The 19,240-nt window shown below is 35.8% G+C and overlaps 1 protein-coding gene across 4 annotated transcripts in view; it reads right to left on the reverse strand.

Annotated features, from left to right (window-relative positions):
- The window catches only part of ADAM23 (ADAM metallopeptidase domain 23), a 71,225-nt gene that overhangs the window by 38,510 nt on the left and 13,475 nt on the right, over positions 1-19,240 (reverse strand). For all 4 annotated transcript variants that reach the window (XM_031045105.2, XM_031045104.2, XM_031045107.2 and 1 more), the window contains exons 4-9: positions 9,035-9,098; positions 5,961-6,043; positions 5,179-5,242; positions 3,527-3,590; positions 2,966-3,039; positions 2,012-2,077 (exon numbers count right to left, since the gene is read on the reverse strand). In XM_031045105.2, the coding sequence (XP_030900965.1) occupies positions 2,012-2,077; positions 2,966-3,039; positions 3,527-3,590; positions 5,179-5,242; positions 5,961-6,043; positions 9,035-9,098 (415 nt within the window). The remainder of the gene's footprint in view (positions 1-2,011; positions 2,078-2,965; positions 3,040-3,526; positions 3,591-5,178; positions 5,243-5,960; positions 6,044-9,034; positions 9,099-19,240) is intronic.

Genomic DNA, 19,240 nt, shown 5'->3' on the forward strand with positions numbered 1-19,240 from the left:
GTTTAAATGCAGCTTCTAAAACGGAAATTAACCTGAATAAGTCAGTAAAAGTGCAACAATCTAATTAGATAGGCTTAGCTGTGCCTTTAGTGTTACACGAGAGGATAATTCTGCCGAAATACATAGTACTGACCACTTAACAACACAATGCCAAAGAGATTTAAGATACTTGTTCACCGACTACTGCTGAAGGAGAGATCTGCCCTCTACCGGTAGTACGCAGAAAACCTTAGAAGTATATTTTGTGAGCTCCTGGACTGTCAGGCTTTAACTCTTAATTGTGAACACTTTCTTAAGTATATGTATCTTACTCCTTGAAAACACTTATTATCAGCTTCTGAGCCACTGACAACTCTGAAGCAAAAAATCTTGAATGCCTGTGGTCTAAAGTTCTAACAAATAAAGCCAGAGCAAAGAAAACAGTTAGTGCCTGCACAAGTGTAATGAACAGGATGGTTGTCCTTTAAGCACATCTACAGTATGAGAGGCCAGAGGAAACAGATATAGAAATATTATCTCTTCACAAGGAAGACCAACCAGAGACCTCAAACAAGAGAACAAAATGTCCCTAAACTTCCGTTACTGTGCCCTACTCCTGAACAACTAACACACATGCACGCTTTTAGCACAATTTCCTACCAGGTGGCTTTATAAATGAAAGCAGTTTTCTGTCCTACTCTTTCCACCATTCAAATCCCCCCACATTGCTAAAGCGACAAAGATTAAATATAGGTTATTTTTGCTTAGACTATTTCTGATTTATTAAACAGATGAGGGAAGGGTTTATTATCTGTCTATTCAGCACTGGAATAAGTACAGAATGCTGCATCCTGTTCCAGTATCTGCTATTTCTGGCTCTTCAAAATTATCCTTCAGTGCTGACAAAAGAGTCCACAACCTTTGGGAAGGCATGCATTAGAGGAGGGATGCAAGGAGCTCTTAAAAAAACTTAGAAGTTTATGTTACACACAAAAGAAGCAGAAACTTTTATCAACAGAATTTGATTTTTAAAAAAAGATCTTGCTCAGACATACGCAAAGTCATACTAAGAGCTGATGATCCTTATTTGCTTCTTAGTGAACAGCAGAGAACGTTAAGCGAGTGAAGGGCTCAGAACAAGGCACAATCGAGTTGGTTTTAGAGTAACTTACTGTCAGTTGCAGTACATTATTTGTTACTAGAAAACTTTTTAACCTACACTATCTTCCCATAAGAGATATGCTCTAGTTAAAATACAGCTACTGGACTCAAATTTGTCTTGCTTTTTAAAAAGGGTCTATAATATAGTTCAGGTTTACAAAACTTACTACTCCCCAGGCCTCTCTCTCCTGATTTTTCATAAGGGTAACTAATACATGGACACTTCGATAGCCTTACTTGGCATAATGAGCGAAAGCAGTAACATTTAAATAACAAACGTCAATTATGTCTGATTTCTTTCCAGTCATCCCTCAAGACAAAAAGAAAAAGAAAGTGGGCTCCCCTTGTCCCTTCCTGTAATCAGATGACAAACACTTTCTGAATCAAAAACGAACTTATCTTGCACTTCATTATGAATCATATTTGTAAGTGTGGAATAGCCAGGAAAAACAGTCAGATAGGTTTGTCTATACACTTTTCTGCATTAAAATTTAAGTTAGTAAAACTCAAAGTTACAAATTTTGACTTCTTTATTACTTTAAGGAGAGGATGTAATTTTAGAATGTATAGTGTATTTGTTCTGGACATAAACATTTTGTTGCTTTACTTTGTTGGTGTTGAGTATATTATCCATCCATATGATACCAAAGTGTTTCAGATGCATATTGAATCTATAATTGCTGTAAACAAAATTTAGCTAACATTAAACGTTACTAGGTATTGTGGCCTACACTGTGTCTAACAGTACAAATGTTAACAGCTGCTGATTAACTAAATATTTGTCCCAAGAGTAGCTGATGCTGCACAGCAATATACACCAAGCTACAAAGCATAATCAAAAGGAAGAGTACCACTAAACTGATAGACTTACCATTTTATGGTCATTGACTATCATGAGCTCCAGATATTTCATTTCTTCAAAGACACCACGAGATACCTGATGATTGAAAAAGTTCTTTGAGAAATCATGAAAATGTAGTGGTTTTAAAAAATTACTGCAGCTGGTTTAATAGGATTACCCATAAATATTACACAGGGTGTATAAATCTGTAACAGCTGGGTCAGGCATTCAACTAAAACAAATATCATAGCTCCAGTATCTTAGGAAGTTATGGTAGACACTGGCTGAGAATCTGAGTCACATCATTAAGAATATTCACAGCCTCTTCTTTGTCGTTCAGCATAGCAGCCACCACTCCTTTCCTCCTCTTATTTACACAAAGGAGAAAATCTTAAACACTAAAAACTCTTGGTCTACAGATCTGATGAGAAAGGAAGTTACTAAAAATAGCTGCATCCTCAAAAAATATGCTGTGTATTGTGCAACTCAGTGAAAAAATCCAGATTAATTTTCTTTAACTCAATTATTCCTTTAACTGACACATATGCATGTGCAGATCATGAGGACTATTCCATTCTTTTCTCTCAATATCCCAGTTCTGCATGTCCTTGTTTGAATTTTTAATTTAATCATGCTACTTAACAAGCCAAATGAAAATCATGTCAGGCAGCTACAAGATTTCATTCAAAATTATTCTTTATCCTCAAGTGCACTCAAAATGCTAAACTCATTTTCACTACTTTCATTCAGCTGATTGTATCATACAGTATCGCTGTCACTTTAAAAAGGTTATCCACATTTCTCCAAATACTCTCTTTATAAAGAATTGATTTATCATTTGATAACTGTATTAGATGACAATATTAAATTAACAAAAATATTTATTTTCTAAAGCCTATGTTCTCTCAACATTAAAAATCTGGAAATTAGTGGGTTTGATTTTGGCTTTATAAATGGTCTTAACGCAGGGTCACTTTTACTCACTGCTCTCTTTCTTCTTTTTCTCCTCAGCCACTGTAGTTCAGACAGATAGGGCCATCCAGAACTAGATTCAGTCTCTGTACAAATTACAATTTAAGAATTTCATGGCATTATTTTAAACTACTTATGTACACTGTCCAAACCAAAAGTAGATCACTAAAATTAGAAGAACCTCTGCTACTGAAAAGTTAATTTTTTAAGTCCACAAAATGTAAAATACCTCTTATCAAACCTCAAGTAATTTAGAATTAAAGCATGCAAGGGGAGGTAAAAAGATTGCAGCCTGGGCTTAGAGTATGTTTTCTTCCATCTCATGACTTCAATAGCATTAATGATGATAATTAAACGATTTGCAGAAGAAAGCTAAATAAAGGCAGGTTTTCCTGTTTTTTTTGACAACTCTAACCTCCATTGCAATAACTGTGAAAAAAGTCAGGTTAGTATCTACTCCTCAAGTTTTTTCTAAATGATCAGCAATTCTATATAGACAGCCTAATATTCAAATTTTTCAAGTTATATACCTTATTATTTTCAATACGGAAAAACTCATAAGCAAAAACATACCAAGGTCCTGCAATTGCTTTGAGGCTTGTGTTCTTTGGATGATATGTGGCCTACTTTTACTTTCCTGATAAGAAAAAATATATATGACATATCCTTCTAGTTAATAATGTCAAGTGAAAAGTCAGGTGCTTCTTTCAGTATTTATTATTTTCATTATTTTTCCATAAAATGCAAGCAATCATAGTACCCGTTCGGCACAGTATTAATGTGAAGCAATCTATCTGCATTCCTGAGGACACCATGAAGCCTCTCTGCTTCAGAATGTTTAATGGCATACAAAACGGAAATATCATGCATGTCTTTGAGAATACTTAAAGAAGTCCCTTAAAAGCCTTAGTGTTAGAGCACACAGACCATTTATTCCAATAAATCAGAGAGTATACTTACAATTGAAATCTTCCTGAAGATGAAGAGCAACTATTACTACTTACGATGAAAATATATCTTTCTAATTGCAGCAAAATGCAAGAAACTAATCAATGCACTACCTTTAGAAGGATTATTTCACCGTTTCATTGGTGTACACAACACTTAAAAAGAAGACTTTTAATGCGTATTTTCTTTAGAACTCTGACAAGCCCCAAATTACCACAAATTGGGGACTGTTCTAGAAAACAACTATCTTTTCTTCCACAACACCTCCTCTACAGAGCCTGCCAAAACAAGCAATTTCTTTTAAAGGGTAGGATGCTGCTGTTCTGGAACTTCCGAAAGAAATACATAACACATTAAAGGAACGCATTTTGCTGGGTTTTATTTATCTGTTGGGGAGCAGGCAGTTTTATATAGTATCTATAATATCTGCAGCATTATATCGTATGTCATACATTGCTAAATACTAGAGCGAGACAGGCTCGAGAGCTGTGATACAGCATCTGGAATATATACTACAGACCAAGCAGGACACAAACCTTAAGCATTTTGTGTCTCAGTGGTGCTCACTGAAGATCACTCAAATCTTTGAACCAGTCAAGAGGTAGAAATCTACATGGTTTTACTCCTATGAGACTGCATCAGTTTCATAAATAAACAGCTAAAGTTTTAGGAGCAGCTATATTATAATACAAATAGCTAGCAAGACATTTGCATAAACGCAGTCCTACATGCTGATCTGGCTTAGTCATGTATTTGAATACTCTGGATCAGCATCCCTGAATCTATACAGTGACCACTGACTTAACAAATATAAAGCGCAAGATACCCAGATGCAATTATCTACTTCACTAAATCTTTGTGGAAATATGGTAAATCAGAAGCAATGTGATCCAACGAGAGAGGGATGAATAAATGAATCCCAGAGATCCCTTCTATGAATTTATAAATCCTTTAGTTCAAGTACTAGAGCAAATTGATAAACACTTTTTGACAGTCTATAATCATTTGGTATGGAAACAGTTTTATTAGTATTCCCAATATTTAAATGATGAACAATAACTAGGAGAAGAAAGATTAATGAAAAGTAAAGAAAATCTTAGGAAACTCATACTTACACATTTATTGCCTTAAATAAATTCCATGCATTTTAAAATACTTTTGTTTTTCATACGAATGCATGAGAGTGCTCACTCATTTACTGATTTAAGCTAACACAGTCATTTGCTATTCCTCGAGCACTCTCTCAAACCAAATAAAGTAGATAAAAATAAACTTACTGCACTATGGGTCAAATCCATTGGTTCTATCAAGTATAAATAAGTACTATCCTCAAACATGCCACTGGAACATGGAGAAAAAGAAGTGATATTTCAGATTAGATGGCAATTAATTTGATTGCAGGATTTGATTTTTGATGAGACAAAATAAAACTTATGGCTGACAAGCTGACCAATATTAAAATAAATTCCATATATGTTCATTACTACCACATGTCATTAAAGCTAAGAATTTTTTTAAGAGATTAGGCACACTTTAATCAACTATCACTGAACGTAATGGCAACGTAATGATAAAGCACCAAAAAGAATAAAGATTTGACCTTGGAAAGAGGAGTCCTAAAGCATGTATTAATATGCAGAATACAGTCAACAGCTGAGTTGCACTTAACAGTAACTAACCTTAGTAAGAGCTAATGTCTTATATTTTTTCTTGTACAATCTGTCAAAGAGATAATTTTTTTGTTGGCTGACAGAATCATACATGAATATTGAAAATGTAGACTGCTAAAGAACAATAATTTTTTTACCATATTAGTTCATCTGGTTAAATATTTATTTGCACTCAAAACATTCAAAGGTTTCATGAGACTGCATCAAAAGACTTTAATTCCAAAGATACTAAAAAAAAATGTGAGCAGCTTGGCATAACTGGTAGTGGCATTTCAAAACATCAAAAGTCTTTGGGCCTGTAGAGTTTCAGTCCCTTGCATAATATTAATAATATTAAAGGTTAATAATTAGTTAATAGCCTTGTTTGAAAAATAAGAACACGCACTTACTGAAGTCCATTACAAGTTGAAAGAGCAACTTTGGAATCCTTGATACCTCTGATTTTTCCATGGTAGTAACAATGCTCTCCACCCTAATATTTAAAAACAAACAATCACACACACACAAAATTACTCTGATTAATGTCTGTTGCTTAAAACCAAGGCAAAAAAACTCCAAAAAACCAAAAAGACCTAACACCTTGTATTAGGTAAAATTTCAGAGAAAGCAATGATTGCTAGAGTAAATACCAATGACTAGCCCTAACTGCTTTTAAGAGAAAAACTGTCTCCATGAAAGACTAACTTACATAAGTCTTCAAGCCATAACAGGGGTTATTCTTTTGTTGAACTCACAGCATTCTTGATCTTTTAAATGCATTTCCTTGCTGTGAATTGATTCTGTAAACATGTTGTGCGATGCAGGTTACGTGAGCATTGAAATGTTTCTTGAAACCTTTCAGGTACATTAAAATTACAAGTGATAACAGTTTCCAATCATCTGGCATGTATTTGGATTAGACCTGAATTCTACCAATTTTGTCTCACTAAAAATTTATCAACTAAAATATTATGTCATTCGACTTTAGGTACCAATACTACTACTGATGAATGAGCCAGAAAGTTAACCCAGTTTAGCTACACCGAAGTATACAGTCCCATTTTTACTGTATGTATCAAAAAGGTACTAGGAGTCAGCTCTTGATTTTAACTGCAGAGAACTCTAAACAGATGCAAAACCCAAATTAAAAAAAACAGCAGGATTTTTGTGAGGTTTTTTTCTAAGGAAGTCAGCAATCATGTTTCATGTTTTTGACAAGGCTCTGCCGTTCATGCAAAAAACAGTAACATCTAAATTACCTACAATTGTTTGTAGCAACATTAACAGACTATTCAAATTATGAATGTGCAGAAAGAAACCAAGAAACATTACTCTGACTTTCTAAAGCAGCACTTTGACTTTTCTAAAGAAAAATGATCAGTAAATTTAGAAGCTCTTAGATAAAAGAAATTCAGATGCTATGTGTCAGTGAAGCTAAACTGAGGAAAACTGAACAATACTAATTTACCTCATTTAAGTAATTGGTCTTTAATGCCTGTCAACAATAACCCCAGCTAAACTAAATAGAAAAAGTATTCTAAAAAAGTTTTATTAAAATCCCTTAAGTGTGGTTGTTGCCTCACACACCATTTGAAAAACATGCCATTCTCCATCAAAATATTCCTAATTCTGGTGTCTTGTCATTTGAATTCCAACAACCATATGGGACCCACTGCTTCTGCAATCATAATTCAAGTAAGTACTGAAAATGTAAATGCTCTTTGTTCAATTATGCACAAGCATTATTTCCATTTTGCATCTTATTGAATGAGTTATTCAGATTTGAATGAAATTCTTAACAGACTATCGTGCATAATTAAAATCAAAGTACTACGCAGAAAGTAAACACTACATATTTAATTTTCCGTGAGTATGCGTAAGTCATGCTTTTAAACAACTAAATTGTGATTCTCTCACACAAGCAGCTTTTCAATAATTTTCTTAAAAGACAGTCATCCAACTAAAGAAATCGCTGTTTGTTCTTCAGTGTTTTCACCCTTGTAATAAACTAACCCCGTTCTAGAAAATACAATACTTTCCATCAAGACTGCACATCAGGAAACAAAACAATATTTTACTTACTCAGGACTAAAGAGGATTATAAGATACTGCAAAAGACCAGGATACAGTCCTTATTTGATCTCCTACACAAATTCTGTATGCATTTTCTGAACTTATAGTGAAGCCTTTTATAGATTAATGTGACCTCAGGAGCTCTATTTTTGTTTCTAAACAAATCAGTTCAAAAAACATCCCCTAGAAAGCTTGGATCAAGTTACTGCAGCATGCAAAGCTAGGCCATTTGCTGAGTCTAAAGTTCTGATATAATTTTCCAGCCAGATTCATGATTCAGCAACCGCAGTGCTCAATGCTAGTGCTGCAGCTGACAATTGCATGAGCTTGTCTAGATGCCAGAGGGAATTGTTTTCTTGCATCATTTAGCATTTTTGCCTATTCTGCAGAGTCCTGAGTCTTAATGAAACAACTTCTTCATTATGTTACGTGAAACTATTTTTCTTCTTCACTGGAAAAAAACTAAACCTTATATTGCAATAATTACATTTCTTTATCTATATATTTGTTTAATTTTGCCATAATCGGCAATATATTGTTTTATTTCAGACTCTCTACAACAAGGACAAAATAATAAACTAGATATCTAAGTCTTGGACAAACAACAGTCAACTTGCTGAAGGCATAAATGCAACTTGAATGCTGGCTTTCCTCCACTCTAAACAGATTTATCTTTCACATGTAATAAGGTCCAACAAATATTCCAGCATTCATACCAAATATGAAAATAGTCATTGCCTGAAAATGTAGTTTATAACCTTCCTAGGAACCTGCCAGTCCTCATTTTGTTACTACAACAGAGACAGAACTGTTTCCCTTAGTCAGGGCTGAACTTTCCTGCATAACTTTAATCTCTTTGTCACTGGATCAATAGCCCACAGCACTGAATTAAATTTGGGAGCTAGTTTGACAAATGTAATTAATTGGATGTCAAGCAATACGCTGGTATTGTAATAGCTGAAACCTTAGCCTCTGGAGTTAAGTCTTCCATTTTCCCACTTCATGACTATGTAATTCTTGCAAGATTTATTTTGTTTGTTTGTCTTATATTACCCTTATACCTTCCCCTTGCACTTTGTGCTAAGGACACGTAAATAATTAATGAAGACTATACTGATGGTGACTTCAATCCCTTCACCCCCTACATTTTACAAGATGTGATTGTTCTGGCAGTATCTGGATCTTCACCACCAAAAACTGCCAACCTCTCACCCTGACATAAAGCTTTCCTTTTTTGTACAGTTGTTGTGTTACTGAGGTATCCTCACAAGAGGAAGACACAGATACCTTGCATATGTGACTAAAAGATTCTGGTGGATTTAGATCTTGCAAAACTTTTCTCTTTTTTTAGCATTTTCTTGGCATTGTTCCCTCAGAAAGACCATTCTGACACATTTTAAGAGCACAATACCTTCGAAAACTTTGGTTTCCCATCTTCATAGTGAATCTCCACATAATTGGAAGATAACAAGTCACTGTCAAAGAAAGGAAAAATTAAGATGAGAAAAATTCATACCACTATAGGTGGGATTGGTTTTTTTGTCAGCATTTTCAAACCATTTTTTTCTTTCCTTGTAAATTAGTTCAAAAAAATAAATCAAGCAGCTTGTATCCAGTAAATGGTTTGCTGGCGCACTGCAAGTCAGAGAGTGTTACACAAGGGGGAATGTCATTCTGCAATCTAATTCCCTGTACTTTAGCTGTGTAATTAGATTATCAGCCTTTTAAATATGAAAAAAAAATATTCCGTGGCTTTAGAACTTTGTTTGTTACCAGTAACTGGTACTGACAAAATGTACACAATTTTTTTCCAAACGTGGCAAAGTTAAAAAACAAAAAAAAAACCCAAAACCACCACCAAAACAACAACAAAAAAAACCCACCCCCCCCCCAAAAAAACAAATATAAGAAAACCCACACACACAGCCCCTCCCCCCTCATGTTACTTTTCTTCCTTTCTTTTTTTCTTCTCAGATTCTTTTCTCACTTCTATTTTTTTCCTAACCCTGGCAAGACAGTTTTCTGAAGCATAAACATTTCCCATATTCTATTATTTATAGTTCAGTTTTTTTTTCTTTACAATAACATTAGGTGGCCTGCAGATATATACTGGGATGTTAATGCCCCATTCACCTTTCCCCCCATTATAATCAGGATTGCAGCAGAGGCTCAGGGAGAACAAAGCAGTTAAATACAGTAAGTGGGCCCATCATATATGCAAGCTAAGCATCTTACTTAATGTGAACCAGATTTCTCAGCATTTTTCAAATCTCTAAGAGCCTGAAACCATCCCACACCACCCCTCACCCCCCAAAAACAAGAATCATTAAAGGGTCTGACAGTGGTACATATATCAAAATAAAAATACAGTTGCTTTGAATAAACCCACCACTACTATGGAAGCCTATTCTGACAAAACAGCTCTGATGGGAATTCATGGCTAACAACAACTACAATAATGGGCATCTAAAACTAAGATTAGACTATTAGCAATCCTGGTAACACATTAACTCTGGGGCTATTGGCTTATAAAATCAATTCTTCATGCTACATTTATCAGGCACTACACTTATCAGAGACAATCCTGCGGAGGGCAGTTAGCAGTGGTTCCCTTAAAAGTCCTTTTTCATGGAACTGACAGACCACATTATGGGCTCTCTGTGCCTGCAAAACCAACACTAATTGCCATGAATAATTACTGAAGTCTCATCATTTGTCTTAACCTTAATTTTGATAGCAAAATTTAATTTATATCTTTTTAAGTGCAAATTTAAAAATAAATTCAGTTGCATAAAAGCATTTTCTTTATTTGCATCATAGTAAGCCATACATTTTCTCTACAGGAGAATACAAATGCTTTATAAATAGTGTAAATGCTTGACTAGAATACAAATATATAATTTTTCAATACAGCATGGTTTGAAGCTTCTAAAGAGGATTACATATACACAGGATTTAAACTTTGAAGTGTTGATAATGTTCTTCACATTTTTTCATACATATTACGAAGCATATGGACTGCTGTTGTCACTACTTAATGGGATGGTATAGACAAGGTTAGAGGTAACTGACACAAGCAGGAAAATGGAAAATTCTGATTAGATACAAGTTTACAAAAATCAGTGAGGATGGTTAAAAGCATCTTGACCAGATTCAGGCTTTTTACAGACACTTCAACTTGAATTCACAGAGATCATCTGGTTTCCTCAAACCAATTTCAGGATCAGCATTCATCTACCCACTTCCAAATCAAGCTGAAGCTATCATACTCCCTTTTTTGGCCCTCTTCTAGTAATCTTACACAACTGATCTCAGAACTCTCAGTGCTAACTAGTGTATTTGGCATCTCATAAGAATTCCCACTGCGTCTACCATCTAGCAACTAACCCTCAGATTACGTGATATGCACATGATATAAGAGCTGCTCCCACCCTTTGCAGAGTCTTTCCAAAGTTGATTTCTCCTTTCTTGGATTTTTGTTGACCTTCTGTTGTAACCTAACTGTTTCCTTCATTTACCAACATTTTCCATTCTTTAGCTTCTCATTACTTACAACTGCAAAGGGATTCCTGATTCAGATAGTAAATAAAGTGTCCAGCATGACAGGACAACTAACATGACATGCTTATGATGGAATATTCCTATATATATTACAAGTACAAAGCAAGAATGAAGCAGACAGTGGCTTTTCCAGTAGACTCCACTTTTCTCATTGCTGATTTTCTAATGCTACTGTCCTGTAGGACCTGCTTGATACAGGACACATCAATGAAATTCTCCATACAGACAAATTCCCTCTAAAGAAAATAGAGGCCCGTGATTCAATGTATACTTTCTAAATGGCAATTTTAATCTTTGCACCCTTTTGCCAAATGTAACACAGTATCTACCACCTATAAGTTGGAGTAGAAAACCTATTACAAGGTTGTTGTCTTTTACAAACCCATTCTCATGTTACGCTCTTAACAAGGTATTTAACACTAACTTCTGATCATTATGATGTTCTTAAGCTTGCCATGCATAACCACCAACATATTGCAAGGGCATTTTCCCACAGGGCAGCAAGAATTCTGAACTTTCCATTGAACAGTCAGACAGCTTCTCCTTAAACTGTATGCTTCTACCTTGGTAGGTACCTGATTTTTGCCAGGTACCTTCTATCATATTTCATTACTCATATTTCAAGTATCCGTTTACACTAGCAAACATTCTAGAGAACACTTTACTTCAAATCATCCAGAAATCCCTCAATATATACTGTTAATCTAAGACAACCACCATCTTATTTGGGGAAGACTGGGGAATGGAAAGGGAGAAGTATATTTGCAGACATTTTCCAACACGGAAAGTTTTGTAATTCATGAAAGAATTCATGAAAGATATTAATTCATTGAAAGTTGCTAGTCCATGCAATCAGTTGCCTAAGTAATAATCTCAGCCTGTTCGCTATATTCACAGCAAAATCAGTATAAACCAAACTGTGCTTATAAATGGTTAGTATTGAAATGTGATAGTGCAGAGAGTAGCCTAGGACTGGAAAATTCAACAAAAATGTTCCACTATTGCCACAAAGACAAAGCCAGAATTTGAGTAAGGAAGTTTGTTCTGTATTTTGCTAAAGCTCCAGGAACAACAACAGCTGTAAAAATAAGCATAATACCACTACTGCCAACTTTCCCTACCAAAACTTTTACCTGTTATTAATGCTGACAAATCTAACAATAGACAGGAGAAATTATTCAAGGGGAAAAATAAAACCAAAAATACAAACAAACAGAAAATCCAACAACAACAAACACACACTTAACCAAAATACCTTTCAAACGTTTTTTTCTAATATGAAAGACAGACAGAATAGCACTATACTATCACTGGTAGGTGCAACGGGATGCTTTATGCAAGTAGCATCAAAAAGAGTGGCCTATAATAAATAGACTAAGAGCTCATGTAGAACTACAAGTGCCTGAAGAATGAGATACAGAACTCACGCATAAAGTAGGGGTCTCGCAAAACAATTCTTCGTCCTTCATTATAATTTACAGAATGCCCAAATTTACCTCTGAAAGGCAGCCCTGAATTTTAGAAAATACATTTGAGTTTTATTTACACTGGACTGCGTTCTATCACCTTTCAGTTGATGCATTTACATTTTGATTTAGCAGAAATACATCCAGTACAAGAAATTTCGGTTTCAATACTATGAGCACTACAGACAGTGCAAGCTTTAATAAAAAAAAAATGTGTAAATCATGATGACATCAGACATAGAATCATAGAATAGTTAGGGTTGGAAAGGACCTCAAGACCATCAAGATCATCAAGACCAACCCCTCTGCCATGAACATATTTAGGCTGGTGACACATTAGTATGATGCCTTACAATGAACATACCAAATGGCAAGAAGTTGAATGAACTCGTGAAAATTTTAGTCTGCTGTGCTCTTTTCTATAGTTCCTCCCACCCTGTCTTGTTTGTTGTAGGAAACTGTTTTTATTAAGCTGTTCTGCATCACCAGCTCTTCTATGAGTTACATTGAGAGATGCAAAATAAGCAGCGAAGGGATATGTCATTCTCAGTAGTTGCTGCCTTGAAGACACAGCCCAGCTGTTAAGCAGCAGATGCTTTCTGAAGAGCTTGCATCCACTTCCCTGCACATATTTCACTGCTGCTGCTTCCATTAGCAGGAGAGCTGCAGTGTGAACACTGGCTTACCTCAGCTGGTATCTGACTATCTTGATGAAAAGAACTGATTTAGGTAGGTAAATTCTATGAAATGAATAAAAGATACAGGCAACCAAGTTAGCGTCCAGGAACCTAGTACACAGTCTGCAGAAAATGGAACTAACAGCTGAATTATCTTTGTTGCATACTTCTTAGATTATCTTTATACTAATGTACTACCAAGCAATAACTAACTTTAAGTATTTTGAAATGATTCAAGCTCAGTACCAGCATCTCAGCAATACAGCTTAATTTAATTACTTAACAGAATGCGCGTTGGATGTTTTTGTCCATTTGACAGATATAATTCTGTCACTGAATCAAGTTAAACTCAGTAGCACGGGCTCTTAGAAGCTAGTTTGATGATATGCTTGATCTGTCAAGCATGCACAGGCTTTATACCAGCACTGAACACAAAGATTTCAGCCTGACTATAACAGAATCCGAGATCCCATAATTCACTTCAGCATTAAGATCTCGCTGCTGACAAAACTGGACCATCTCAGAAAAATCTACTAGATTAGAAAGAAAACAGTCCTTAACCACTGCAACATTACAGTGGTTATGTGTGAGCAAGGAGTAAGAACATAACCTAAGAAAAGATGCATCAACTAAGACAGTTGCTTAGTGTGTTGCCTGACAGCAAACACATACATGTAGCAATTTTTCAGGGAGTTTCCCCAGCACACTGGGATCTGCGAGACCAGGGTTTCATAAACCAATTAGTATAATTGTTTTCAATGGCCTTCAATAGATTTCTGCAAGTTCTTCCAATCCTTTAATTCCTGTAAATAGTTTAACATGCACAATATCCTGTGACAAGGTGTGCATTTTCATTTTTTCTGTAAGAAGCAAACTTCCTCCTCTATTTGATACCTGTAGCTGTTACATGAAAGCAGGCAATAAACATCCTTATCCTGCCACACAGAATTTTATAGCATTGTCAGATGTGTATTTGCCCTAAGCTTGCAGTCCCTAATGATCCACCAAACCAATGGCTGTGGTTGCATCTCAGTTGATAGGCGTTCAGAACCCTGTTCAAGAAGGATCAGGAGTGCACAGGAGTCTTTTCACTCCATAAGAAAGGGGTCTGACAAGAAGGCTAAACATTCACAACACCAGGGTGTGCATTTTAAGACAAACAGTATGTCCTCTCAGGTTTTAGGGTGGGGTTTTTTTGTTTGTTTGCTTTGGAGAATGGAGAGTATCATTTGGTTTTGTTTAATTTTTGTTTGGGTTGAGCTTTGTTTACCAGCGGCTCCCAGATCCCATGAGCCACATACATTCCACAAGCTCTTACATCAGCACAAAAAAGTGGAATTTCAAGCAAATTAGCCTATGCTGGGTTTCTTACAGTCTTTTTGAAATAAGCTCTGCTGACTGTGATTATATTGCTAGTCATTCTATGGAGCACATCTCTATTCATGCATTGCACAGTAGGCACAGGGACATCACTTAATTACTACAGAGGAATCAAAAACTTCAGTGCTTGAAAATCAGGGACTACAACATTAATCTCTATGGCGGTAGTTTAAAGTTATCCCCTATAAAACATACATAAGAAACACACATACACACTTCTTATTCTATAAATATTTGCTAAAGAGAAGGAAATGAGAGGAAGAAAAATTAGATCAAAAAGAAGAAAAATATATTAAAAGGATTGATCTGGAAAGTCATAGGACAAATGAAAGAAGCAGATGACAAGGAGCTGAAAATACTGCTGAGAACTATTTGAGATGTTGAGCTGAGCATTAGTCCTTGGTCAGTGGCAGGACTGGTGCTGCCTACTACTATACTTCTAGAAGAGTGAATGAGTAAAACTAGACAGTGCATACATAATGTTACAAATTATAATATTAAATATAATAAATACACATTTTAATCATAACCTTAGTGACCAGATAGAATTCTAATTTACAGCTGAGTAACTCAGCAAGAAGCTTCTTCACCATCAGGTTTGTATTAATTTTTCAAATTACAAAAGAAACCTTTTAACACATTAATATGTCTTGAAAATAAGTTTCGCTACCTGTGCCTAGTCTAAGCCTTTTTGCATGTAAAATGCCACCGAGGCAAATGACAGCTTTTAATAGGTTGCCTCCAGTTCCAAGAGTGGCAAGTGAGGCAGTAAAACTCCACTATCTGCAGCCAAGATGCTTGAGACTTCTTCACACTTACAGTACACATGCATTGTTGTACAGACAGGAGTACACATGCACTGTTGTAAAATCCTAATGCTGAGTTCTTTGCATCTCATTGTAACAAATCTTAAAAAGCAGACTGGAGTTAAACTTGCCACAGTAATATTATCACATTTAATTTACACAGCCTGTGTACCTTACAGGTTCCATTTAGCATCCTAAATGTTTCCTTCTGGAAAACTAAAAAACTATTAAAAAATAATTTTGAGAAAAAACAAGAATCAAATAGATTCTCAAGTAACCAGTTACTGCCCTATTGTTTTCTAAATCATGGCAAGAATGTAATCTCCTCTGGGACTATTCTTAAGTTAAAGTCAGCCCTACAGGAGCATAGACTACAAAGACTACATGATAATTACAAGCTTTAAAGTGATAAATAAATTGGTGGTAATGCTGTGCTTCACATCAGAAATTAACTTTTCACAACAGTCAGCATATTCTAATATCTCAAACATTTAAGTCACATTATGGTCACAAGTAGCGGCGTTTGGGGTTTTTTATTTCAGTTTATGCCAAACAGACCAGATTGTATTTTTTTTTTATATTATCTCTTAATTGAAAAGAAAAATCAATTTTACTGGAAAGGTGGACTTCTACAGGGAAAACTAAAAAGCTGAGAATTACAGGCTGGGTTTGGCAATTTCCCCCCCGTTTTCCCAAATCCTTGTATCTGCCTCAGCCACCACAGTCCCAATGGGGGAAAGCTCTAGCATGCTCCAGTGCTGAAGAAGACTCCTCTATTTAGAGACTGGTGCTAGAGCATTGACTGAAAACTGCCAGGCAATACAGCCAACTTACCTCATCACTAAAAAAAAAAAAAGCAAGCAGACATTTTTAATTCTGTGCTTTTAGTAGTATTGCTCTCTTGTGTTGTTTTAATAATACAGTGGAACATAAAGACTGACAGCTTTAAACAGGACATAAGAGTTACCTGCAGAACCACTTGTCCTTCCATAGAAAAACAACTTAAAAGCCTTTTAACTGTTGGTGAAAAAGGTAATTTGTTAGCCCCTGACAGACATTTGTGTATGTAATACATAAACAAAAAATAAGAAATTGTTCCAGTCTACTAATATCACTGACTACTCAACTACATTGTTACCACAAATGAATTCAAAGTATTGTTTGAGGACAAAAATATGAATTTACTGAAATACATTAACACTTTAAAAGGCTTTTCATATAAATATGGCTTTAAGACAATGTTACATGTTACTTGTTGCATAGGGAATTTATCAAGTTTGGACAGATAATCATAGCTGAATTATTAAAAAAATCCCTAATTTTTCAAACAGGATTGTTACCCCACTAGTACCATATAATCTTTCATTTTTGTACCAAAAGCATTAACTCTCTAACCTTTTTCCCTGGTCTTGTCAGAAAAAGCTGCCAACCTCTAGGATAACACATTGTATTTCAGTAGTTTTAACATCTGTAGACCTTGTGCAACTGAAAAGTTCATTACCCATTCAAACTTCATAGAAATATTACATTTGACTTGCCTTGCACACTGGATTCAAGAGGTTTGTTTTGCTTATATTTCCTTCAAGCTGTTTGTGCCGTCACACTATAGCAAGATATAAAACATCAAGTACAAAATTTACATTAACATGCCTCAAACTTACAGATTGCCACCTGCTCTTTTTACAAAATCTTGACAGCTATTAATGCCAGTGAATATCCAATTTTCCTTACCTCCTGGTTCTAAAACTTGGTGTGAAATAAAAGAGCAGCTGGAACATAGAAGGCAGGCAAAGACAGGGATTCCAATCAAGGTAAAGAAAACTTAAATCTAGAGCCTGCTTGTAAGCAACAGCCATCTTTATTTTAGCTTTATATACTCAAAGAACTCTCCTAAAAAAGGCAGACACAAAATCGGAAAACACAGAGTAGGTGACATTAACCCACCTTACAGTAACTGATAAAAGTAGCTATTCAATATGTATTCAAAATCCAGAATACCCTTGAATGTACCATATGAAAATGGGTAATTTTGGCCAATAGCATCTACTAACTCAAATCTGTGGCCCTGTTGTTGTTCTGCCTTTCCTTCTGACTAGACATTAGTAACACCAGCAAGCCAACTAAAATCCTTCACAATCCAACAGAGTAGCAAAATGCAGCATTTTGCTGAACACATAAAAGTAAATGAGATACGAAAATGAGTCTGTTCCAAATTGTCATCTATGAGTATTTACAATTTATGATGTTAGAAGCTTTATGACTTACAGTTTTAGAGTGTTATATCAGGTCAAAAAGTAGGACAGGATTTTTAAGTCATTTTCTGGAGCAGAACCAGAGAGAGAGTCAAATGTTTGTGAGTCAAAAATCACCTAGGAAGCTAGAAAACCTAATGTATTAAGAGGCAAACCATGGGGATACCAGTAAGGCACTTGAACACCCTGCACCTTACATGTTGCCAGTAAGAAAATTCTTGATACCCCGTATGCCGAACTTATTCGTGTAAGGTGCACACAAGTGATCTCCCTCTCTCTTTTTGACATGAAAGACATTGCATTTCTTGATTGCTGATAAAGCAAACACATCTGGAAAAATATATATACACTTTCTTTATGGACCATTTGTTGCTATATATAAGCAAGAACAAAGACCAGGGCTGGGCAACAGGTAACACTGCAAAGATACAGGGAACATAAGGCTGTTGGCTTTGTGATGGATTTGGTTAACAGCCATTCAACATAAGAGACTATGACAGGAAAAGCAACCAATACCCAGACACACAAACCCTAATGAACAGGAGATAAGAGTTCTGGTCTTTGCTGTTACTTCTCTTAGGTCACTGACTGATAGGCCAGGGAAGGAGCCATTCAGGCATGGCCTTGAAGAGGTTCAACCAGAACTTTACAACAGATAAGAAGTGGTAAACAGTGTCATCATGGGTCTTCTGGGAAAGAACAAAGTTATTACGTGATGTGAGTAGGGGCTTGTGGAAATGTGCAAACAGGTTTATGGTATGTTCAGAGGAAGCGCAAAAGATAGGGAAGGTATCAGGACAGAATAAAGTGTAGTAAAAAAGGAGCAGAAGTGGCATAAAAAGAAGTTATCAGCGTAAGCTACAAGACAGTAGGTTTGTTTGGCCCAGCCCTACAACTGATCACTGCAGTCTGTCCTATGTTTTTATTGAGTCTTACTTGTAATATTTTTTGTGTGACTTTGCTCTCTGCATAGGTGTGATATACAAGCAAACTTCAGAGTTAGTCAACAACTATGAGAAAACCTGCACCTAGAAAGACTTAGGGTGTAAGTGACCGAGTGAGAGACCTTAGGCCTAAACATTAATGCTTAATGAACTTAAAACCTGTGTTAACATTTAAGTGTGCGAATGTGGACATGCTTGTGAATCAGGTAAGGGCTGGCACATGTGTTTTGCTAGAAAACTTCCAGTTCCCATTAGCTAGAGAATAACCTTATCAGGCTGTCTGTATTCTTGCTCACCTGAGTCCTGATTGCATTTATAAGCGGTACCAGTAAAGGCAATGTTTTTTAATCTGTGATGGTCTGTGTGACCATATCCTGCGCATAGTGCCATTGTGGGAATGTGTGCTCAGCTTTGCTATTGGCTGGATGTACAAACAGGAACAGTGGCAAAGCAGACCAAGAGGAGAAACTCCCTGTGGCTTAGAGACCACTGGATAAAGTTTCCCTTCACAAATGTCATGATTATCTCACA

Source organism: Melopsittacus undulatus, chromosome 8, assembly GCF_012275295.1.
Source record: "Melopsittacus undulatus isolate bMelUnd1 chromosome 8, bMelUnd1.mat.Z, whole genome shotgun sequence".
In the NCBI taxonomy this organism is placed as follows: Eukaryota; Metazoa; Chordata; class Aves; order Psittaciformes; family Psittaculidae; genus Melopsittacus; species Melopsittacus undulatus.